This window comes from Synchiropus splendidus, chromosome 1, assembly GCF_027744825.2.
Source record: "Synchiropus splendidus isolate RoL2022-P1 chromosome 1, RoL_Sspl_1.0, whole genome shotgun sequence".
NCBI lineage: Eukaryota > Metazoa > Chordata > Actinopteri > Syngnathiformes > Callionymidae > Synchiropus > Synchiropus splendidus.
This window is the reverse complement of record NC_071334.1, coordinates 29,087,548-29,113,059: the sequence shown is the minus strand read 5'-3', so window position 1 is coordinate 29,113,059 and position 25,512 is coordinate 29,087,548. Positions and strand designations below refer to the sequence as shown.

Here is a 25,512-nt window from a genome sequence, read left to right as displayed (position 1 = left end):
TCAAAGTCATTGGGCCGGTAATGCATCAAGGGGTTAATCCAGCTGGTAATGAGTTAATGGATGATCTGCGTAAATGAAGGTGAAATCCAAGTGTAATATGCCCAAGCCTGATAAATACGATTATAATAAGGGCTTGCATTTAGTATGTTTACTGTATTTAATTGTAAACTACTTGAGGAAATAAGAGATTTCACCCAGATGAACAGAGAGTTTTTGTTCTTCACCATTTCGTCACAAAGACTGTCGCTTATTCTGTGTGGGTGAGTTATCACAACATGCAGTACATACATCGGTGAACACTGTTGCGCTTGGTGCCACATCCAATAATTCACACAGAGAGTAAACTCATCTTGTCATGTTTTTTTGACCATACTGACCCGTACGTGCTGAAGTATTTGTGTGTCTCTGCGTGTGCTGTCCAGCTGCTCCCTGTCTGGACGTGCCAGTTGTAGATAGGTCACGATGCCATGGGAAAGTTGGAGCTCAGTTCGCTTTACCAGCTATTTGCAGAGAGCGGGGGATTTTTGGGGATAGGAAATGGAAGTCTTGCTGTGGCTGTGTACGGTCTGTCTTCCCCTGCAGCTCTCCTTCAAGTTTATCTCCCTGTATGGGTGTGTGAAATACTGTAGAATGACACTGCCCCCTTGTGCTTATAAATAACAGTACAGATTCAGTCAAAGAGTATAAGATTAGTAAGATTAGACGTGTCAGTCATAGAGTGAGGAATTGGGCCTTGAGTTGGTACAGTTTATGACATTGACTCACCCTTTATATCTGCGTTGTTTTTCTTTGTTTTGATTTACTTAATGTCCTATTTCACTGTGATCCATTCTCTTTCTCTACGTGTATGAATGTATCACCTTGTGTTAATTTTCTACATTTTCAAATTTCTTTCACCTTCTGCTGTCTTCCCCTCCCTCTTTGCATTGCCCTAGTTTGTCCAGAGGAGAGCGCTGTTTGACTCGGTATCCCTGGTCATCCAGGGCTCAATGGAGGGAGAGTTGAATTTGATGGACAACCTGTCCGGCTCTATCTGCCACTTCTATGCGCTGCCCCCCAGGCCCCGCAAGCACAGCTGCGATAAGAAGGTCAAGCATAAACTGTAAACCCTTTGATAAGTCGTTCATTTCACGCCAATTCTGCAATCCTGTTTTTTTTTTTTTTTTTTTTTTTTTTTTATTTTATTTTCTAAGACCTAAGTTTGTGTTCATTGTTTTAGAAGAAATAATCTAACCATTGTCAACTGATAAGCCTGGAGTGATATATATATATATATATATATATATATATATATATATATATTTTTTTTTTTTTTTTTTTTTTTTTTTCTTCCCTGCTGTTATGAATCATTTTCATTACAAAAATCTTTTGAAGATTTATCAGTTGACATCATGTTTCGATGGAGGAAAAACCTAAAATTCATTTGGTTTATTGAGTGTCATTTGGGATTCCTCTTTGATGTCATATGCCCTCACTAACCAGCCCTGATGTCCACAGTTTCATCTCATTTTTATAAAGACATGTTTACAGTCTCTCAATGTGACTCTATGCCCCTGAATTTCAGATCAGTCATTTTTCACAAGGGTTGTGAGTGCAACGCTTGAATCAATATGCTATTGATCCCCAGACGATACCAGTGAGCCAATTTCAGATGACAAGATTAGCATTCTTGTAGTCTCTGAAATTTTAAAAGGGCTGAATGTGTTTGTATTGAATTCTGCTCTGCTCTGTCAGCAGAAAGAGTTTGGTAATTCTTGCATGGGAATCATTTTTTGTGCCTGAAGCTTGAAAGACGGCAGATGGATGGATGGATGGATGGATGGATGGATGGATGGATGGATGGATGGATGGATGGATGGATGGATGGATGGATGGATGGATGGATGGATGGATGGATGGAAGGATAGATGGATGACTAGCCTTGTATACATAAGTGTACGTTGTGTCCTTTCTGCTGACCAGCCGTTGTCTCTTCCTGCCCAGATTCCTCTAGCGGAGATGGAAGCTTTGTCTCTGGCCTCTGAGACATCCTGGTCTCTAGCTCTGACAGAAGATTCGGGCCCTGACGATTTTAACTCCCTCTTTCTATCCAGTCTGGAATGCAATGTATTGGCAGTTTCTCTATTTCTTCATGCCGACGCCCCGTTTTCCTTGCTGCAGTTTTTCGTCGTGTTTACTTCTCATGGTCTTTCCAAGCCACTTGCCCTTCCTCTAGTCGCTACTTCTTTGTGACAGTAAATTGACAATGAGTTCAGTGTCATGTGAATGACAGCATCTAACTAAAACTGTCTCAGACGATCACGTTGGTCATCTGAATAATCCAGGATGATCAATGTCCTTATTGTTAGTCTCATGTTGCGTTAAAGCTCCAGACCGTACGTGTCACCGGATCAATTGGTGACAAGAGACGTGCGGTGAGGATGCGGAGGAAGACAAGTGGAACTTAAAGACCCTGTGAATCTAACCGTGTGTCTTTTTTCTCATTCCACCTTTCCAGTCTGGTAGAGTAGTACGACTCCTCGCCTGCCAGTCGAAGTCGTCTTTCCTTTGACTTTATTTTCCGACGTATTTCTCCACAACTTTCCTTCTCTTAATGTCCTGTCCTAATACAATGTGCTTTAACCGCCTTTAGGACGTGTCCTCGACCTGTGTTTGTGAGTTCCTCTGTCTCCTAACGTTGTGGATCACTCCCGTCTGCCATTTGATTTTGACACAATCACGGAACATGTTGACCCAAACTAACCAGGGACACCAACAAAAAAAAAGAAACTTGTTTCAGTGATCTGTGACTGCCGTGTGCTCGTCTGTCCCCTGTGTAGATTGAAGACACCTGCCTCTGTGTCCATTGTCAGTGTTAAGGATAAGGGGTTTTGAGTGCTTGATGTAGCTGAAGTTGAAGTTCTCACTGTGCTAGACGGTCGCTAACTTCCTTCTCTCTCCACAGCCAGAGCAGCTCGGCTCACGGGAGCCGCTGGAGGAAAACCTGCTGACCGTCAGGAAGCCTGCAGTGGGACGCACGCACTCCCTTCCCAATGACAGCTACATGTTCTTACCTGTAGAGCCTCGTGGACTACCAGCATCTGGCTCAGCACAGCTCCAAGCACAGACACAGGGATCCCACGGTATGCATGGGTCCAACAGAGTCCCATCAGGTAAAGCTATTGTACGGAAGATTGATTCCTGTAATTACACTGTCACCTCCTTTGGAGCAATGACAGTGAAGTTGCCTGCCTACGGGTTTTCTTTGGGCGATACATCATCATGCCTGACAAGTCAGCACACACGAACCCCATCCACATTCACTCGTGGACATGTGATTAAAACAACAACCATAAATAAACGGGAAAATTAGCATTGATTTCTTCAAGTATCTCCCACTGAACAAGTCAGTTTGGTGGCGCGACTTACTCCATACAGTAACAGGGGCCAGGAACCTTTTTGACTGAGAGGGACGAAAGAAACTACTTTTAAAATGTGAATCCATGAGAGCCATATCCTTTTTTTTAATATTGAATACAACTACAGTGGAACCTCGGTTCTCGACCACAATCCGTATCAGAAGGCCGTTCAGGAAGCGATTTGTTCGAAATCGGAATCGATTTTTCCCATTACAATGAATGGAAAAAGAAATAATGCGTTCCAAGCCTTAAAATAGTCTTTTGTAGGAGTGAATGTAGAGTGTCTGCTGCAGGTGCGCTGTTCCTCTATGTGTGTGGCCGCTGCATGTGGGAGGGGTTGCCGAGTGAGTGACGTCTCTCCAGAAGTGAAGAGGTGCCCGGTGCGTGTCCAGCTCTGAATGTGCGCTTCTGTGCAGTTTGGCTGTGACAAAGTCGTAAACCAAGTAACGCTCTGTCCCAGACTCCAGTGCGGAGACAGGAAAGGTTTTACACCACAATATGAAGAAAAAACAGTCAGTAGATGTAGGGACACCTCTGCATACAGAGGCTGCGTTATACACATTAACAAAGCACGTGGTGGGTCAGCTGATTGGTCTGCGTAAGTTATGTTTTTTCCAGCTTTTTTCGGGGGCGTTCGAGTTCTGGATTTTCGTTCGAAATCAGAAGCAAAAAAATCTCAAAAAAAAACAAAAAACTCTGATTTGTTCGAAGTCTGGGACATTCAAAAACCGAGGTTCCGCTGTAAATGGGAAAGGAAGGCCATCCATTTTAGGGTATGATAACACTAATTTATTTTTAATAATTATTCGATTTTAGAACACAGGGGTGGAACACGATCTCCAAGCACCATCTAATGATTACTGTGGACAATAGTACAACTTGTACAAACCGACGATCAACCCAATTATGATGACCTAAACAGTTCCCATGATGCTTTTCTAGTCCAGCTGCCAACCAATCACAGTGGCTAATAGCTAACTGCTTAAATGCCACCAGTTACGTGTTTGGTTTTGAAACCCTGCCTTCACGCTCTTTGCGAAACATGATCAATAATAAGTTTGATTTCTCCAGTACGTGTGTGTCCATGGACTCCTGACCATAGTTGTGTGACTGTGCCAGGTTGTCCATCTGTATGTCCTCTGCTTCTCACCTTGCTTCTCATCTTCTGTCAGCAAGTTGACAGTTGTAAACAGGGATGCCTTTTGTTTCAATACTAGTAACCACAATGAACCCTGCAAAGAGGCAACTTTATGTTCCCTGTAAAATCGACCATTACAAGGTTGTCCTCAGGACGCAGCCTTGATGTCATGAGCACAGGTGATGAAAAAGGCTTTTAAAACAAAAGTCACAAAGACAGACACTCTCTGGAATACTAAGCCATTTGGAATTGCTGTACGGAACAGACAGCCGTAAAAACCCTTTATACCATGACCGCCTCTCGATGGCCCTCCTTCATCATTACTGAGGGAGAATTGTATTTCTGCACAAGATCACCATCTCTCCAACTGTAAGTCGAAACTGAAAGACAAAACTAAAGACGTTTCTCCGTGGCTTGGTATTTCAAGGTGTTCGGTCTGGGGCTAGAGTGAATCATTTTAGCAAGTAACGCTAGCCACGTTTCTCCAGATGACTTAAGTCTTTTTGGTCTGTAGGCTCCAGTGGCTCGGTGCGATCACAGCCAGAGGATATGTCTCACCAGCTGATGGTCCCCTCAGACCTCTTCCGTCCCATCAGCCCGCACAGTCATTCGGACTCAGAGTGTATCCCCCGACTCCCCCCTCCGAGGCGCATCCATAATCTGAGTCGCACGCTACGCAGACAGGTAACCACCCTTTCAGCTCAAAAGTTTAAATGTATTTATTTTTTTATATATAAAGCTACTTCATATCTCATTTTGTATGTGCCTTGATATTAATGCCCAAGAATATATATTTCCATGTATCCTTATTTTCTTTAACAACTACCATTACCTGCTTTCATCCTGCAATATATTAATTTTGATAGTTCTTTATTCAGTCATTATATACATCATGGTTTTCTACTGTTGTTAGATCAGATCAGATGTCCTTTATTAGTCCCACTGTGGATTCAATGTATTCAAGGTCATTCAGTTTCTATTGAATTGTGATTTGTTGTATTACATATTCAATTTCATGACTGAACTTTTACAGATTGACAGAGACATATCAAGAAAATAATTCAGCAAATGCATTGATAAAGTTCATCTATGCATGGGGTTTTCCTGTTGAATCCACATCATATGAAAGAATTCTTCAACACAAGTCACATAACTTATGAGTCCGTCACAGTATTCCACATTTTACTGCGTTCCTCACGCTCGGACTGGCTGCATGCTTTAATATTTTCCTTTCTTCTCTTTTCTCCTTTTTCTCACTCAAACTAATCTTCTCATATATCACTTTGTTCCTTGCCCTTTCTCCACCAATCCCAGCGAAGCGGGCCTCAAATGCCGCCTCAGTCACAACTGCTGCTCAGACACAGACACTCCTGTTTCTGAGATGACTTTACAAGTTCAGCCTCGTGGACTTACTGTGCTTCATAGTTAAGCCTCAGAGTTTAAGGCGGCATACCTGTACACGTCACTCTTCATGCTCCAATTATTTATTATTGCATCTTTTTTTTCTGCTTTTTTTTTCTATTTTTTTTTCCCTTTTTCACTCCAAGAGAATATAGCTCTTTTGACTCAGGGAATGTGTATTTATACAAATACATCTCTAGTGATCAAACCATTTTATATTGCCCCGACATATACGATGAACGATGAATATTTTGCACTTGTGACTGTAGTACTGCTCTACGCCGCATGGGATCACTGTTATCCCACAAAAAAAAAAAAAAAAAAAAAAAGCAGAAACGAAGCCCCCTTTGTATTTATCAAGCTATATTTTATAGGGCTAGTTGAGGGTTGGTTTATCATCTTTTGAGTTATGGATTTAACATATTCTTTCCGTCCACCCTCTGACTCTTGGCTGATAGTCTGATGTTAATATGTACGAAAAGCTGCCAGTACATTTGGGGCCAAAAGTCAGAGGGTTTGGTGTGGATCAAAGTTCACAGTGGTTTTTAATCTTGATGATAAGAAAAAAGCAAAAAGTTCACCAGCACAGCATTTGAGTTATACGGTTGTTATACTCTGCTAATACTTAAACCATCTTGTCACAATTGAACAATTAAGAATAATCCACAGAATGTGCCTTCTTTGAAACGTTTGAACGTGTCTTTATGATTTTATATATATATTTATTTATTTTATTTTTTTCCAAAATGCAGATTTAGTTCTCATATTTTCTAAACCCCCAACATTCAATTTTATTCAATTAACGCGATAAGTCTATGTAGATATTCTAACATTTTTTGTTGAGTTTTTGTTTTTAGTAATGGTGATAAACAAAATGTAAAACAGTAAATCATTTTTTACACACATGAGTACACTGCTTCTTTCACTAGGGAAGGGAGGGAAACTCAGTTCATCATTTCTTCAGGATTTAAGTGATTTGCCAAATAAAAGAAAGACAGACTGGAAGTGAAAGCTTAAGTAATCATCTAAAAACTAACTAAATTCGGAAAATCTATTGTTTTAAAGAATGACCTTCACTTCTATGTCTCCCTCAAGATTCCATCTCATATATTTCTCAACTCAGAAACAACACAAAACAAATCTCTCAAACAGATGCCTGCTGCATAAATGTCTTTATGAACACACTCCAGGTCTGCTTTATGCCGCGCAAGTTTTGCTCCTTGATGTAAACAAATACAATTTTGCTGCACAAGAAAATAAATCTCGACTTTACTATGAAAATAAAGCTACATCCCAAGGCATGTGGTGTAAATGCTTAGCATCCTACCAGATGTCACTGGGACCTCAGCGGCTCTGTGGACTCTCACAATGGTTGTAAATACTTCAGTAAGAGGCATCAAACGCATTGGTGCGTTGTGGGCTACTAACTAGACCTGGGCAATGTGGTGAGTCAAGCAGATGTGGAAGAAGACAGTATCATTATAAAAATATATAGATAAGTTTAATATATATATTGATACGTTCTTAAAACTGTATTTTCACATCTCCAATGCTCCACTGCTTCAAGTAAATTGGCATCCACAACCATAACAACCATTTCTCCCTCCTTATGTTTATTGAACGTATTCAAACGACAAACCTCAGTCATAGCTGAAAGTTTGCTGAATAAAAACGATGACAAAATATACTGCCAAAAGTTTCTCCAGTGATGCTCCAGACTCATCCAGCTCTGTCATCAGGCCAGGAATTGTGAATTCTGCTGACCAGACTGTGAACTCTGACCCAAACGTCTCGTCTTCATTGCCTCACACTAACAATTGTTCCGCTCTCATTTTTTCCCCCTTCCCTATCCATCCAACCGTTCCCTCCACTCTCATTGCACATTTACCTCCTTCCCTTCCTGAATATTTTATCACTTCCCTCCATGACCTCATCTTGCAGGTTGCAGTGTCTACTGACTCTCAGGAGGCCCTGTGTTCAGATGGAGGAGAGGGCAGTGAAGGACTTGTGAATGTGGCCTCTCTGGGACCCTCACTCCCCTCCTCATCTTCGTCCTCCTCTACCTCCACCCCTTCCCCCTCCTCCCATCATCATCTACATCAGCCTGTTCTCGGCGTGATCCCCACCATGCCGGGTGTCTCTCCGAAACCTTCACCTGTCAGCAGCGTGCACTCTCAGCATCAGGGCCAGCCACCCCACTGCCCCCCGTCGCCTGTCCCGCTCCCACCAGCTCGACCACAACAGGATGAGGCCTTGGTGGATCAGGAGGTGTCCCTCATTACTTGTGCGGCTTTGGCAGGCAGTGACGCCGAAAGCTCTGAGGTGGACAGCTGCGACATTGTCAACGAGGATTACAGTTTCACAGACACTCAGCAGAGCCGGAGTCCGTGTCTGAGGCAGCTGAAGCGGTACCACAGCGCTGACACGCAGGGGCGCAGCAGCCTCCTGCCCCGCCCTCGCCCTCACTCGTGGTTGGACGACCCACGGCGACATTCTGTGGAGTTGTGCTCCTCAGTGGAGTCCAGTCCGCAACGCAGCACGGCTTCCACCTCCTCAGGCTTTGTGTCACAAGCTGACAGTTTACAAATCCACACCTCCCTTCTTTCACCACGTCGCAAGAAGAAAATGAGCCCTCCATGCATCTCTGTGGACCCCCCTGAAGGACTGGAGGCCCAGGCTGGCCTTTATCCCAACCTGGGGTTCGGTGGGTTGGCGGCCTTAGTGATGCCGTCTCCTCTGCCGACACAGGAGACTTGCTTAAGAAGGAGGGTGCCGTCGAGTGACTCCAAGGACTCTTTTGACATGGGTGTTGGAGAGGGGTCAGGACAGGACAGCGGCTCCCCGAACCCTAACACCAAACTACTGACTCTCCCCAGTTTCTCATTCGAGAAGTCCACGTCTGACCACTGATCACACACAGTGTTGACACACACACACACGATGCACCAGCGTATCGTGATATCCTAGTAATGCTGTAGAGCGTAAAAACGCCAACAAACAGTTTAAAAAATGTCCTCGGTTTTAATTAAGGAGTGCAGTACTGTAGTCATGTGACCATCCCTTGTCTTTGTATCGTTACTGCCAATACAAACAGAGGAGGTAACACCACCGCAGCCACCTGACTGTCTCTCCTTTGTGATGCCTGCATGCCTCTGGCAGCAGCTGGAACCCCCTGACCTCTGGAGTGACACCCGTGAGTCCTGGTGTTGGCGCCAGCTCGCTCTGTGGCCGGTCAGCGGAAGTACAAAGCAATATGAACGTTTTAGAGACACTATTTTCTTAAATTATTGGGCCATAGTGTTTGTACAGGATGATGGTTTCTTTGTCGTTCTGTTCTTTTCATGTGGTTCTGTTTTATTGTCAAAAAAAAATGGTTTGTCTTTGTCTTTTTTTCACTGTAGGATATTTCTAGCTTTCTTGGATAACAAAGGAAAGTGTTTTCAAAGTGCTGAAAATCATGTATTTGTAGGACTAATATATATATATATATACATATATATATATATATTGAACAAAAAAGAAGTCAAGTCATTAAACTGAGCTTGGATTTTTAAGCACACAAATTCAACTTGTGGTTTGATTGTTGCGGCTGTGGCAGGCGGCGCCCCCCGCTGTTCTGTTTTCTGTTTGAATTCTCAGGAGTGCCAGCACTTTGTTTTCAAGCAATTTTTGATTATAGTTTCCTCGTGGCTTTCTTTGTGACTTTGTGCGTCTGTGTACGCTGCGCTCAGAGTGGAGTCACATTATCATCAAGTGCTCAGTGTGCATATCATGATGGATGGAAATAAGGGGTCACCGGGGCTTAAACCGAGTTAGCGGAACAACAAGACACCCTCGACGTCTCAACAGGCAGCTCAAACTGAAACACTGTCATTTGATTTATTTTGCTTTACTTATGACTAATTATTGTTTATGAGTTACGTCGCTTTCATTCCAGTGGAATTCCTAAAATCCTGTCATCACGCTCCTTTTTGACAATCGTCAATAATAATCTCTGCTTTTCTTAGTCGGCAAAATGAGGATGTTTTTCATTTGTCACGTCCACCGTCAAAAGGTCACAAACAGCACTGAAGATGAGTTGTGAATATAAAATGGATGAAAACACAGTGTATTTTTATATTTTGGAATCTGGTCTGTCTCCCAAGCCAAGCACTAGTGGGACACACCGATATGTCTTCAGGATTTCACCATCGATCTTGCAATGATATAATAGATCAGGGGTGTCGAGCTCAATCTCACACGGGGCCGAAATGTCTCACGTCGTCCAAGTCATGGGCCAAACCCAATTGACTGAAGTGTCCACAGTTGGCTTTTAGCAGAAAATAACATTCTTTAAGATTTCTTTTTGAGCCTCTCTCATCTGCTTGCATCCTGTCGAGTTGAAGAATTTGCATCACCGCGGCTCATGTCATCGACATCCATCGAAAATGCCTTATGTTTTGATGTATTTATTCAATCTGAATTAGAGCCCATTATACATATTTAGACTTCTTCAGATGTGGCCCCTGGACCAATGTTATGATACACGCCATTATGCTCCCTTTTACCAATGAAATTGTACCTGTAAGCTTCAAACAATGTTCCAGTCACTTATCACATGCTGCCATGCGTTCTTTGCCTTGGTATTGCTGTTCACCAAAATATCCACCAGGGGGAGCAGCCCAGAGTTAAACGTTTATGACTATGACAAACTCCAAAACAAACATGGCAACTGTGGAAGAAGTATTGACAATGTACCTCTTGCACAAAAGACGTAACAGAGGCAGCATTGTAGGACGTGGTGGTTGGTGAGCTTGTTAAATATATCGCGACTGGAGGACAGAGAATTTCCACCATTGTTATGTCTTCTTTGTGTACCATTAGAGCTACGTATCGGGTACCAACAGCAACCTCTGGATCCGTACGTGACATTGAGCATATGGAACTTGCTTGGGTTTCCCTACTTGCATGCATTTGTCTGTGAGATGGACTGCTATCATGTCAGGCTGTAGCCCACCCGTCATGAGTTAGTGCTCGTACCCAACAATGTCGCCTGGAAAGGCGTCGATGTGCTTTCACCCTTAATATTAAATCCATCTCTTGATGTAGGTTATTGCACTCACATAAAATATGTATCTCCACAAGAAGACTCCAATTGTGGGAAATTTCCCGATTAAAACTTTATAGACTGAAATGAAGATGTCAACGTTGAGAATCCTTCTGCAGCTGATGAAAGCCAAAGTGCCCAGAGGAAACCCACATAGCCAGAGGCAAACACAAGTACACACTCCCTTAATTTTGCTGGTAGGCTGCATATTGATGCCGGCGGGTTTCAATAGTGCCAAAAACATTATATTTGCCTCATGCCTTTTTATTTCAATATACATCGCCTCGAATTCAGACTGACTTTGTGTACTTCACAAGGAAGCGGCCAAACATTTGAAGGAAAGCTGCCTGAAAAGAAGCTATCAAATCATCAACATCCTCAACAACATAGAGACAAACTATTGTATAAAATCCCACCAAGAAGCAGAGAAGAGAAGCTCAAACCGTCCTGCAGCCGAGGGTGAGGCATGATGCTGCGACACTCCCAAGAGAAGTGTTGCCAGCTGCAGATGAGAAATTCATATGAGTGACTGATGTGCATGTCTGGGTTTTGGCTGCACACAGAGGACAAGGAACACATTTTAAACACATTAAGAAAGATGTGGCACGTCTACTGTCTGCACCCACCCGTGTTAATGACTGCCAAGCACACTGCCATCTTATTGTGGAGTTTGCAATAATCTGATCTGCAATTGTTTCTTCAGTTCCACAGTTATAGTGTTCAATTGTCCTACAGAATTACACAGTAGTTATGGCTTCATAATGGAAAAAATAAAGAAACCACAAAGGTATGTAATTGCTCAGGGGAAAAAAAGCCTCAACTAAAAAAAAAAAGAGTATGAAAAGAAAAACAAACAAGAATACAAAGTTTGAATATAGAGATGTTATTTTAATTTTAATAAAAAGTTTATATCTAAGTTAATATACAGTATATAATGGACTATGTTAGTAAATCAACCTATAGAAAAAGTCTGTGGAATCATGTAGATGAAGTTACAGAATTGCCATTGAGCTGCATCCTACTGTGTATGCGCTGTATGAGCCCACAGTGGATTCTGGATGTACAATAACAACGGCAGCAGAGTATCATTTTAATGTAGACATCTGCAACTGTACCTGGTCTATGTTAACAAGTGTTGAGCTGTGTTACATTACGAGGCCATGTTAAGCATCAGTCTTTCTTCTATTAAAAGGGCATTTGCGTCAGTTCATTGTTCTATGATGGATGACATCACACACCTGCTCTGTCTTATTGCAGCAGCAGTGTTATTGTCTGGAGAGAAACATGGAGACCATGGTAACAGCGGACATCCATGTTAGGCTTTCTCAGGTCATCCAGCAACTTGGAACAAAGTCAAGCCATATGCTTTGTTTCACTTTCCATTGAGTGGCCGTAAAATATATGAGGCTTCCAAAGTGCAATATAAATATCAAATAAAATGTGGTTCATTATCAAAAAAAAAAAGTCTATAAATGTAGAAAAAATACATTAAACATAATAGTCAGATAGCAGTTGTATGTCTTTGATTAAGTTTTTTTTTTACTTTAATTCTCCATCCCAGCTAAAATAAGAAATATTATCAGGATGTTAATTATGATGTACATTTGAATTAGCTTTAATTGTATTCATCTATTTAATGATTTATTTACCGGGCTATTTGATCATACAAGAGGAAAATTAAGTATATTTATTAAGACAAATAGTTCACACCAAGTTTCTAAGGTTGACAAATACATTTAAAGTATTGCATATATTCTGTTAATAAATGCAATTTACTTTTTTGTGTGTAACATTTTTCAGTGTTTAAGATGTTTAGAGGTCCAAACTTCTCTCTCCCCAGAAATGTCCTTCTGGTCTTCTGTGTAATATCGAGGCCTTCCCAGACCAGACGGGAGACATAGACCTCAGTTACATGGCAGCCCAGCAAACCAAATTATTCTGTTAGTATGGCATGGACCAGACTTTTAAATTGCATAGAAACCTAGTCATCTGACTGTGGTGGAGAAATTAAAATTTCTCTTAGGTGAACTACAGTACCTGTATAATGCGGTAATAGCTTGACTACCTCATGAACTTGTTCAGCGTGACTAGAATGGGACTGGGTTATCTTTACCTGCCTGAGCTTCTGCAGCACAACAGCAGTGAACGACTACAGTACTCCGGAAACTGTTTTATTTTATTTTTGCATGATGTACCAAAGCACTTTCCTAGTTGGTGGGATCTTCACTGACATTGGCGATAAAGCTTTTTTCTGTTAAAGCGTTTTGCTAAAGCCCGACTCTAGGATGTGAACGCTAAATGGTGGTTTTAAAACCAACAACCGGACTGTGGGTGTGACTTTGTCCCAGAAGTCCTGTTTGAGGGTCTCACTCAGTCTAAGTACATCATGCACTTTTCTACCTAACACAGACAGCACAAGTTCTGCGGCCAGGTGATATTTATATATTCTACACAAAACAGCTATCATTCTTACAATACAAAGACAACTAAGAGTGATCTGATCATCTATTTTTTTGATCAGAAATTTGTGAGTTTAGTCCAGAAATGATATGATAATGGTATGATGATGGCTCCAGGAGGGTGTCAGTCCTGTGCACTGACTCTGGACCTCTGGAGTTACGCGAGTCGATCGGCCTGGCACGATCACTGCCTGAAAATGACTCCTTACTACCAGTCAACTCCGTCTTCTTCCTCTACTAACAGTTGAACTGGAAGGACTAAAGCGCTCACAGCTCCAGCCCTTGCCACAGAGTTGACAGCAGGACAGAGCTGTAAATGACAGATAATATGTTTGTTTGTTTTTTTTCCATTGCAAACATAGTCTTAGAAATATCTGCATGTTGATGTAACTCCCTGACAAATCAAAGAAAGTGTTGTGGTTGGATCGCCTGTCATGCGTTTGCTCCCGGTACTGGGACGGCAACATGTTCTGGAACTCTGCATCACCACACTGAAGGAACATTGGCATCATTTCAGCGCTAGCACTTATGTTTACGCAAACCTTTTGAAGCCATAATAAGAAATTACAGCAGCACCTTTCACTTATTTTTAAGGACAAAATGCAGGGCTGTGTTTTTACACTTGGAGCGAAATGAAAATAGTTGTGCTGACATGTAGTGCTTTTGTTCCGACAGCACCACAGGGAATTGGACCTCTCGCCTCTGGATATGCTTTTTCTACAGCATGTTAATGTCTAAGCCAAACCCCTAAGAATGAAGGGAGGAGCTCCATGGCAACACGCTCTCACCTGCTGGCCTGCTGTACTTACAGTATGTAGCTGTGTGCTGTGGTTTGAGTGTCAATTTCCAAGCTCTGCAGGTCTCATTACCACACAGTGTGTGTTCCTCTGATTCCCTGTGGATTTTCTCCCAAATGGGGTTGACATCAACACGCAGATTCAGACGAACAAAGCTCAGTTTCAGTCAATCGTGATGCTAAATGAAGCCAGTTTAGTACAAGAATTGTGTTCTAATGGGTGATTTGCTCGCTAGTCATATAAACGCACTGAATGTACGATTTATGTTCTTCCTCATTTGAATATGATTACATAACAGGAGGATTGCATAATGTCATGAAATATAGGTTAGTGTGTATTTGTTTACCTGCCGATAATAATCTTCCCCCATTATCCATGTGGAGTTGCGAATGCTTTCCTGTAAATCCCACGTCATTGGTGTCTTTACATTTAGAAGTTCTTGCTGAATTGATGAGCAAACCATGTTCAGGAGCGGGAAGATCAAACATCTGTGCTGTAGCACCCAGTTTAAGAGGAGCAGTCCAGAGCCTGGCTTGTTGTTGAGCTACATATGAAGCCTCCGACCCTCTGGAACATATACATATATATATATATTTTTTTATTTTTTTTTTTATTTTTTTGGTTTTCTGTCTCACCGGAATATTTTCCTAAGAAGGAAAATAGATCTTTTTCGTACATAAGCCGCACCAGTCTGTAAGCCGCGGGTGCACTGTTGCTGTCCGTGCCACAGAAAATGCATCAGGATCACTTTGAGCGATCCTCTAGTTCTACTTTTGAAAACGGGGCCCAGCATCGAGACTGACTCCTGAAACAATCTCAGCAATGTTCTGAACTTGAATCATGAACTCCTCACATCTTATTTACATTTAAAGTGTTCAAAATGAGTTGTTTTCACCCTCCAGTAGATCGTCTCTGTTGGCAGAGCTGCAGACACACGGGCGAAAACAGTGCAATTTGAGCGCTTTAAAGGTAATTAAAATGCCCGTGATGTCATCAGTTGGATGGGACGAGGCTCAATATTGTTGCCAGCATGACACTCTCTAGACTGTAAAAACTAGTGATGCTCTGAGAGACAGTGAGAGAGAAGGAGCTGTCTTCAACCTCTTTTATGATAGTTCCCACTCCGGACATTTGCAGAAGTTTCAGATTCTGGTGGCCAAAGAACGCTGCATCTGACTCACACAAAACAGCAGCGGATTCGGTCAATTCCGTCCCGAGAAAGGCTGGTCATCTGACTCTGTGACATGATATTTCTATATCATATTTCTTTAGCATTCCGAATGTCATGCTCAGACTGCTAATGACAGGCAGTGACTGGAATTCACTGATCACACCGAGATCAGCCTTTCATAATCAGTTGCAGATCCATTGGAGCATCACAAGTAAAAAATAAAAAATATATTAGCCGCCTCGTTCTATAAGCCGCTGGGTTCAGACCACAGGAAAAAAAGTAGCGGGTTATAGTCCAGAAAAAAAAAAAAAAAAATAATAATAATAAAAAAAAAATATATATATATATATATATATATATATATATATATATATATATATATATATATATATATATATATATATATATATATATATATATCCTTTCACCTACTCTACGCCATACATCCTGCGTGATGAACCGAAGATTTCAAATTTGGATTCATCAGTCCATAATACCTTTTTCCAGTCTTCAGTAGTCCAATAGCAGTGTTTCTTGGCCCAGGCAAGCCTCTTTGTCTTATTCTGACGTCTTAGCTATGGTTTTCTTGCTGCAACTCGTCCAGTCAAATCTTCCGTTCATCACAATCAAACATGGAGAAGGAAGTGTGATGGTCTGGGGTTGTTTTGCTGGATCCAGGGTTGGTGACTTGTTCAGAGTGAGAGGCACCCTGAACCAAAACGGCTACCTCAGCATCCTGCAGCACCATGCAATACCCTCTGGTATGCGTCCAGTTGGTCAGGGGTTCTTCTTACAGCAAGATCATGACCTAAAACATAAGTTCAAGCTATGCCAGAACTATCTTGCGAAAAAAGAGCAAGCCGGTCAACTTGAAAACATGGAGTGGCCAGCACAGTCTCCAGACCCATTGAGCTGGTTTGGGATGAAATGGACATTAGAGTGAAAGCAAAGCAACCCACAAGTGCCACACATTTATGGGAACTTCTGCAACAGACATGGGAAGAACTTTCTGGAGAATATGTGATTTCTATTGTAGAAAGAATGCCTTGTGTGCGTCCAGCTGTTATATCTGCCAAAGCTGGCTACTTTGATGAGTCAACAGTTTGGTCTATAAATTGATTCCATCATTTCTTTTTTGACTCCAATTGCTTATTTGTACTATGCTTTCACGTCTGAGTGCAATGAGACATTAAACAGCATAATTTTTAATTAAAAACACTGGAAAATTTGGGGTGTTTTAAAACTTTTGACCGGTGATGCCAATGTTCCTTCAGTGTGGTGATGCAGAGTTCCAGAACATGTTGCCATCCCATGTGACACATGTCACATGTTTGCTCCCGGTACGACTAACGTGTGTTTGTAGGCTCCAAAATGGCGTCGGATCCAGTCGCTTCCATCTCCATATAAACAACACCTGAGAAATGCCTGTCATCTATGCTGCTCCTAGGGCTTCGCAATGCACAAACCACAACCCCACCTGGAGTGCTATGCAGAAGTAAAATGCTCTTTCTTTTCCTCTCCTTGCACATTCAGTCAGTATAGGCTGCAAAAGTCCACTTTTCCAAAGTCAATGTATTACACCATGGGAGTGAGGATGCATTAAAAAATAACCTGAAAAACACTAAACAGTAACGAAACAGTCTCTGGGAGGATTTTCATTTCATACATTCTGATATCCAACTTCAATAGGAGCAAAGCAAGAAGAAAAATCAGCTCAGTAACCAGAGTGTTGGATACAAGCAGCATCTATAAATTCATCTCATATGGAACCAGATGCGCGGCATGTCATTCACCACTGAAACAAAAAGGCCCGGGAATCAAAGCCAATGACCTGAAATCACAGATGAGACAGTTCCAGACATTTGACTCGCTTCCAGTTTACATTGCATACGAGGGGCTGCAAAATCTCATGGAAGTCAGTGCAGTCAGACAGTTTGGGCGGGTGAGTGTGAAGGCCATTTGCATTGCAAATAGACCTTCTTTTGCCTGTAGCGCCAGTGCTTGCATGAGTTCACTTGCGATAAATCGGTAGCAGGTCACAGAAGGAAGTTGAGTCTTCATCAGGGTTGAAAAGGGAGTCCAAAGGTTTCCTTCACTTCTATAAATCCTCTCTCTGCTTCAGATGTTTTCCAGATAGACGGTTTAAACGCCATGTTCTCACTTTTCTTATTTTGATGGTTGGAGAACTGAACCATCACAAGGAGAAGGGATGACCTTGTTCTTTGCTAGTCCAAATGATGCCATACTATCCGCAGCATGTTTCGAATACGCTTGCATGCATTTTCCTTGAGTATATATAGGCTGTTCACTGAGTACAGCATAATCTAAACTGAATACTTGCATTCATAGCGAGCCAACTCAATAATGGATTCAGTGTCACTGAGATTTCGCATCTTTCATTTTATTGTCAAATGTTTTATGGAAATTAGAAGAAGATATCAAGCCTTCAAGTCTTTTGAGTTATATATTTCAGAAAATCTCGCCAGTTAGTAAAATATAAAGTAGTTTGGATGGAGTATTTTTTCCTTAATATATTGAATGTGAAATGAAATGTACTTCCACATGCAAACCATCCTCACCTCCACACCACAACCCACTATTATACTATTATAACCCACTGTTCAGCACATACTGTGTGTGAGACTCTTGTTGGGAACATTTCTTACTGCATTTCCAGCTAGTGCAATAACATCTCTCAGTTTAGGGCTGCGAGGCGTCTGAAAAGTTCTCACCTCCTGCATTATGTCTGCTGTCTATTCAACTGATTGTTATTCAATGCGTGCTGACAGCAGCCCATCTCGCTGATCAGCTCTCCCTGCAGCAGCACTTAACTTAAATATGTTGGCTGATCCCACCCGAATAAAACATAAAACCTGTCGCAAGTTAGCAGGAAAGGAGTTGGTGAAACAATCATGTGAAGGTTTTATGGAATCTAACTGTTAAGAGACGCATTAACATGCTTCACCCACGTAATTGTGGCAGTTATTTTGTATTCTGTTCAAGAGACAAGGACACAGACAATTCACTGACTTTCCTATCATCAGCCTGTTCAGAGAGACTTTGTCTCACGCCGGAGTGGAGCTACAGTACATTCTGTTTAAGTAGTTGTGATGCCCTCTAACAAGATCCTCACTCATTCTGACCTAAAAAGATCATTCTCTTCACGTTGCTATTTACTGCCACCGCCATACAGAAAGACATCCTATCACTCCATTATAAAGTGTGATGACTAGTTTTTTACACATTTTCTGGTATGTTTTGTGAAACAACTGGTATTTTCCAATGGTATACAGTATGTAATAATTACAAACATGGCTGAATATAAATGTTATTATTATGACGCATGAAGAGAAGCCCTGCCAGTTCTGTGTTGACCAGTTTAGTTGACAAAGAACCCAGTAGCTTTGTACCAACAGGTTCAATGTTTTGTCTTTTAGTTTCACAGCTTGAGCCGAGCTTTGCGTTGGAAGCTTTTGTACAAACATTTGCAAGAACAGGGATTTATTTCTTTTTTATTTTTTTAGTATTTAGGTTTCCCTACCTGTGTCATGTTAGAAGTGGTTAAAGTTTTTCGCTATTGCTGGAGGTTTAGCAGTTCAAATCCTGCTCTGTAATTGTCATTGTGTCCTTCGGCAAGTAATGTTCTCTTTCTCCCTCATATAGCACTCATTTTTATGTCCTCATTCTAGTTGAGGACAACATAAAGTTGATGGTTTTATTCATTCTGTGAAATGTGCGTATTGGTGGACTTCAGTAACAGTGTTAGGCAAGTAACTTTAAGTTAGTAACTTTGTTACAGTTACTAGTTACCTCATCCAAAAGTAACTTTGTTACTTCAAGTTACTCATTACTTTCAAAGTAACCAGTTACTACCAAAACTGAAACTTGAAACTTTTGATGGGCATATTTATTGTTATCATTCAGATGAGAAACTATACTTTTAGCAGTGCAAAAGAATGAACTCTACACTACACAACACTACAGAACAGATAGTAGTAGGAAGTGGGATGCTGATGATCATCTCAACACAACAACACAACTATAGCAGCTGGAAACATGAACTGCAGTGACAACTCCACAGCTGCGATAGGCAGCATGTCTTCCACAACATACCTCACGCTTCTGAGATAAAGGCTGTGCAACAGGTGCTCCCAAGTCAAGCTTCTGTAGTGTTTGGCTGCAGTGGCTTCTCCTGTGGCGTCAGACCTGCGAACCTTAGCAACGTCTGCTTCGGGCTTTTTCCCACCAGTTTGGTCGACGCGTGCACTTTCAGAAGATGTTTCGCCAGATTGGAATTGCTGGTTTTTGACGTGCATACTGTTTCCACACACCACTACAATATTTCTCTGGTGTTTTACAGCTAAAAAGTAAAAATAATGAGAAAATATCCACAATGGGAATCCAACACCTCGACTGTATTTTTTTTCCCACATGTGCAGCGCTGCGTCACGTGACAAATGGACACTGCTTTTTAAGCTTTTTAAAGAGTTGTGAATGTAATGAGTAACAAGCATGTTTAAATCACAGTAATGATAAACATGTTTATCATTGGCGATGAGCTGATTTTGGCAAAGGAACGCGTGATGGCACTCGTTATTACGAAAGATAACATAGTTCCTGTAACGCTTTACTTAATAATGCGTTAGTCCCAACACTGGTAATAAACCAGTGCCACCAATTCTAAAAAAATAAATAAATCTAGCGGCGAAACAAGACGCGATAAAGGAAGCAGAGAAACAATTAAGCAGAGGGGGGAGTTTCATCATTTCCTCAATTATCTACAATAAAACACAATACAAAATAAAATACAATAAAAACGACTTTTAATCACGAGAAGTAAGTTGCTCTCCAACCAGCAGCCATCCTCACGTGGTCCGCCTCTTCATGTGTCCCCCCGGATGCACGACTTGAGTTCCGTGAGCAACAGACCTGTTCATGTCATTTAGTTCTTGTTGTTTCTTTTAGGATTTTTCCATTAAAACATGTCAAAAACCACCATAATCATGCCCATCTCCACGATGAGAGGTGTGTTCTCCGCTTGTCACCATGTTTCCACTTTGTTATAATACGTATGATTATGTGATTTTCATTATTTTGAGGGCATGGCAACTTTCATTTAAGCCACAATTGAGTTTTTTTTTTGTTTTTTTTTAGGGACCTCGTGCACCCTCACATAGATTGCACACCTGTGTCCTTGCCCATAGGAAAAACATCATGGATTCAAAGATTCTAACGGGGACATACCACATCCAGATCCAGGACCAATCATTGGAAAGGCTCCATGACTGGAGTGGTTTTCATCGAAACCTGCAATAGAGGGGGTCTTGTCAGCTGGCTGCAGCTGCAGTCTTGAAAAACACACTATCCACTGAAACTTTGCAGGGTCTTTAGGGGAGTCTGAACTGGAATGTGTAGGTAGGTTTTTCTTGTATCATTGGGAGCAATCTATGGGACCTGCCTGTGGTCACATTCAACTGTTTCGAGGACTGCTGGAATGAATTTGTAAATTAACATGACTAGAATTGACTCTGAATGCACACAAAGTTTGAGATTATATCTTTCATTTCAAATCAAACAGTGTGTATGAGTGCCAGGTGGACTGGCTGTGTGTAGCCTGATGTGAGAGAAAGCTTGGATCCATCAACCTTGCTCTGATTTCATGCCACGAAAAGCTCTGAGAGGTAAAATCAGTTTTCTCTGCAGGAGTTTTGCACCCAGTGATTGAATTGAAAGTTACTTGCTGGTGAAACACCTCTGGTCACTCGTGTTTCACAGCCAGTCACTTCTAGAAATCAATTGCACTTTTAGCGAAGAATCCCCAGATCCCCAGATAAAAAAAAAAAAAAAACTAAATGTAGCGGTTTGGCACTCATTCTGACATCTGGCATTTGGTTTTTACATGATCAGATTCTGCAGTGTGGCATCTCTACACAAACGCCTCACAGGTCAGCGACTGTTGATACGATTTAACCTTCTTGAGCCAACCCACTCTAAAACTCTCTCTTAGTGTGGAATGGAACCCCATGCGATCCGAAAATGTTTCATCAGAGCTTGAGGGTAAAAATGAATAAGTGGAGGTTGGAAGCAAACCACATAACAATTGAAAAAAAAAAATCATGCTCCTAGCAAAAGTTTTACTGCAATGATAGCAGTGTAGATTTTAACTGTATTTGTGAAATGAAAGACCACATTACTCCACATCACCACATCTGTTTTGTTTCTGTGTGTGTGTCTTATATCATCCGGTGCATTGATTTGTTTCTTGGCAACAAAAGGGCTTTGTGCAACAGCGCTACGTCTCCAGTCTCATATAGCTGTTGGTTTGGATCTCTGTAAGGGATTACAGGATGAGATGATGATAAGAACAACCACAGCAAACATTGACAATCACAGGAGGTACAATGTTATTGTTAGATTATTGCCTCTCAGTGCTGCAAAGTGAGGTGCTTTGCCCTGCAGTTCACAAACACTTAAGCTGGCTGACAACAATGCCTCAATTGAATTTGTTCTTTTCATTCCCACAGGTGAAAGCCAGAGAGATTGTTTTCAACAGCCACTGCTTGTATAAATATTTAAGGTGAAAGTGGCCGCAAAAACTATGGAATCAGGTTTGTGCATCAATAGATTCGTAATGAACGCAAAGCATTTTGGGAATCTGCGGACAAACAGAAGGGACGAGGAGGGAAGACCACTGTGCTCAAGAATCAGAATCAGAAAATCTTTATTAATCCCAAGGGAAATTGTGTTCGTAACATGCTCTGTACAGACCATATTACAAGAAATTAAAAATAAATAATATTACAAAGTGCAAAAAAACAATACAAAAGAGCTTAGAAAACAATGTGCAAGAACATGCAGGTCAAGAACAGAAAAAAGAGCCAAAGAATCCTTCATTGTAATTTTTTCAGGGATCAATTGTACAGTTTTATTGCCACAGGAAGAGAGGATCTCCTGTGGCGCTCGGTCTTTGAGTTGGGTAGTCTCAGTCTATTGGTCCATGTACTTTTGTACTGGACCAGGAGCTGATGGAGGGGGTGGGTGATGTTGTCCAGGAGGCTCCTTAGTTTCAGGAGCATCCTTCTCTCCATAACCATCTACAAGGAGTCCAGTTTCACCCCCACCACATCACCAACTTTGCGGATGAGTCTGTTGAGTCTGTCAGTGTCCGCCACCATTAATTTGCTGCCCCAGCAAACCACAGCCAAGAGAATTGCACTGGACATCACTGAATCATAAAACATCCTCAGCATTGTCCCACAGATGTTGAAGGACCTCAAGAAGAAGAGACGACTCTGACCTTTTTTGTAAAGGGAAGATGCCGTCAACCTGCTGTGTCATCAAGTGTAATAGATGTTCTCATTATACACATTGCATAAAGCCTTCAAACGGAATTTCCAAGAGCACCATCCAAGAATTTAGTAAGAACATTAAACATGAGAGAGTTTGGGAGTGTGGCGCTATAAACATTAGCATACATTAGAATGGACGGCAGTTGTCTGACGAACTTTTACGAGCTCAGGATCCCAGACCCATCCAGTCTCTAAACACATCCTGGGCCTGCTGTGGCGACTTGAAGTTGCTCAGAATTTCGTGCATATGTTTTCAAACGGAGCAGTACCACCGGAGACCGTGGGGGGAGTGTTGCTGTTCCTACCCGATACATAGCTCTAAATCAGACACGATGAAGACATAACGATGGAAGAAATTCCCCGTCCTCCAGTTGCGATATATTTAGTGGCTTCACCGACAAGGCTCTCTCCTGCAATGTTGTCTCCTTTTCTTCTTTTGTGCAAGAGGTACATTCCACACTTCTTCCACAGTTGCCATGTTGGTTTTGGAGTGTGTTGTTGTCATTAACCTTCGACTCTGGTCTGCTCCGCCTGGTGGATATATTGTTGAACAGAGCAAGGCAAAGAACGCATGGAACTTGTTACTTACAGCTTTACTTGGAAATGTCTGAACACACACACTGCTTTCAGTATTTCCTATCCACAGCAACGGCCTTTTACACTTTTACACTAATCACACCCATCATCTTACTCACGTGTCCAAAACCGAGGTCTGAGTCTGCCCAACTTCAGACTCCAAACTTCTTCACAAGACATGAAATATTGGCGTAGCTACTCACCAAAGAGGTGGTGTCTTGAATCGTAAAAAATTCAATAGACACTCATGTATGTCTGAAAAGAACCAGAGGTCCATAGAGTGATTCATAAACAAGTGAGGTTTTGAAGGTTGCAAGAACTGCTGCTCATGTTGCTGACAATAATTCACCAGCAGAAGTATAATGCTACACTGTGTATTTCTAACATATACCTTGTGCAACTACAGATACCAGTTTTGTTGGTTAAACTGACCAGGTGCCTGAAAATATGTGTCTAACCTGCACACTCAACTTGGCAGATGAAATCACTGCTTTAACCTCTCTGACTACAGCTGATGAACCTGACAATGTACGCAGAGTTCTGCCGCACTGTGAGTCTGCTGAGGGTACCAACCCTTATTGAGCACATGAAGGTACAAGAGCGATTCCTCACAGCTGTGGAGACAAGGTAGTGGAGAAAAGGCAAGAACTCCGGTGGGAGTGAAGACGGCTAACAATTCCAGGAGAGTGAAGCTGATGTCACAGACTTGACCCCACTGTCAAGCAGAAGGGTCCACTTCTCCCACTGGACTACTAAATCTAGATTGTGACGTTAGTTATGCTTTGAACTGTGAACCTCTTTCCCTTGTTTTCTGTCTGATGAAAAACATGACGCTGGATGTGACGTAAGTATCAGGTGAGTCCAGATGAAGGAGGAGACGCTGCGCTCACTTGCATGCTATTTTCACTTCTTTGATATACAGGTGATATTCTGTGGTGTGTCACATCACACAGGTTTGACTGACAGCTGTGGTTAGCTGCAACCCGGACTTCCCTTTCTTTCTTGGCTCCCATCGCTGTCTGTGTCTCTTTCCTTTGTCCTTTCTTCACATTTATGTATTTATTTATCTTGCTTTCTGTACAGTAGGTCTACCTGTCCCTTCACCTTCATTTCTATGCCTTTCCTTCTTTCTTCCATTATACCTTCCTGACTGACAGCAACGCCCCAGACTTCTTTGTCTGTCCCAATATTCTCCTTTCTTCGTTTCTCCTTCCTTTGCTTTCTTTCTCCATGTCTGAGTGCTCTTTCTGAGCGAATCATTGAGAGCTGGTTCAGCTATTACAGGTTCTGTCTCACCTATCAGTCCTGATGTGTGTTATTTAAAGTGACTATGTTTCCATTGCATGCTTTAAAATTGAATTTGGGTATTCAAGCAATTTGCTGTTTTCCTTGTTGCCAGCGTGTTTGTAATGTAACTCGATGAATGATGAGCAAATCGCTACAAAACTGAAGTTGGTGTTTACAAAGTGGACTGAGGTTTCTGTCAATTGTTGCTTGTGTTCCTCAATGCGTCACGTAATTGAGGAGGATTCAGACAGGACCCAAGTCGATCTGTATCGAGCTTAAGATTCCATTATTTGTCAGTGATTAATCTGTCATCATCCAGCTACCATTACATGCTGCATTTTTCTTTTTCCCCACCATGAGACCCAGTGGATACCCGAAGTACTTCACGCACTGCTAGTGCCATGGGGATTTTGCACACTAAGTGCCTCAGTGTGAAGAGCACCAAAATGCCTGGTATGACTTTTTTTGTTTTTTAGCATCACAACATTCATTTATTCATCTCCTTATTCCCATGTTAAGCCCGTGGCGGATGGAGCTTGTCCCAGCTACTTGGGACAAGAGTCGAAGGACACCCAGAACTGGTCACCAGTCTATAACAGGGCACACAGAGACAATCAGCCATTCACACACACTCACTCATTCAGAGTACTCAAATAAAATCTGTATATTTTTGGACTGGGAGATGCCTGGAATACACCCGTGTAAGCACAGGAATAAAAGCAAGCAAATTCCACCCAGAAAGGGAAGAGGTTGCCCCGGGCTGTGAGGTGGAAGAGCTAACCTTTTGCTCCAATCTACAACACGATAGGGGGGGAAAAAAAATAAAGCAGCTACTTGAACAACTGGATTT

General features: G+C 41.8%; 1 protein-coding gene across 13 annotated transcripts in view; it reads left to right on the top strand.

Moving 5' to 3' along the window:
• Nucleotides 1–9,598, top strand: part of cacna1g (calcium channel, voltage-dependent, T type, alpha 1G subunit) — a 183,307-nt gene extending 173,709 nt beyond the window's left edge. For 7 of the 13 annotated variants that reach the window (XM_053854164.1, XM_053854157.1, XM_053854163.1 and 4 more), the window contains 5 exons: nucleotides 936–1,088; nucleotides 1,984–2,106; nucleotides 2,945–3,152; nucleotides 5,051–5,220; nucleotides 7,879–9,598. In XM_053854164.1, the coding sequence (XP_053710139.1) occupies nucleotides 936–1,088; nucleotides 1,984–2,106; nucleotides 2,945–3,152; nucleotides 5,051–5,220; nucleotides 7,879–8,847 (1,623 nt within the window). In that variant the 3' untranslated portion in view covers nucleotides 8,848–9,598. Of the gene's footprint in view, nucleotides 1–935; nucleotides 1,089–1,983; nucleotides 2,107–2,944; nucleotides 3,153–5,050; nucleotides 5,221–5,850; nucleotides 7,599–7,878 lie in introns of those variants that run through there. The other 6 variants (XM_053854153.1, XM_053854155.1, XM_053854162.1 and 3 more) reach the window with 6 other exon arrangements.
• The last annotated feature ends 15,914 nt before the right edge of the window (nucleotides 9,599–25,512 follow it).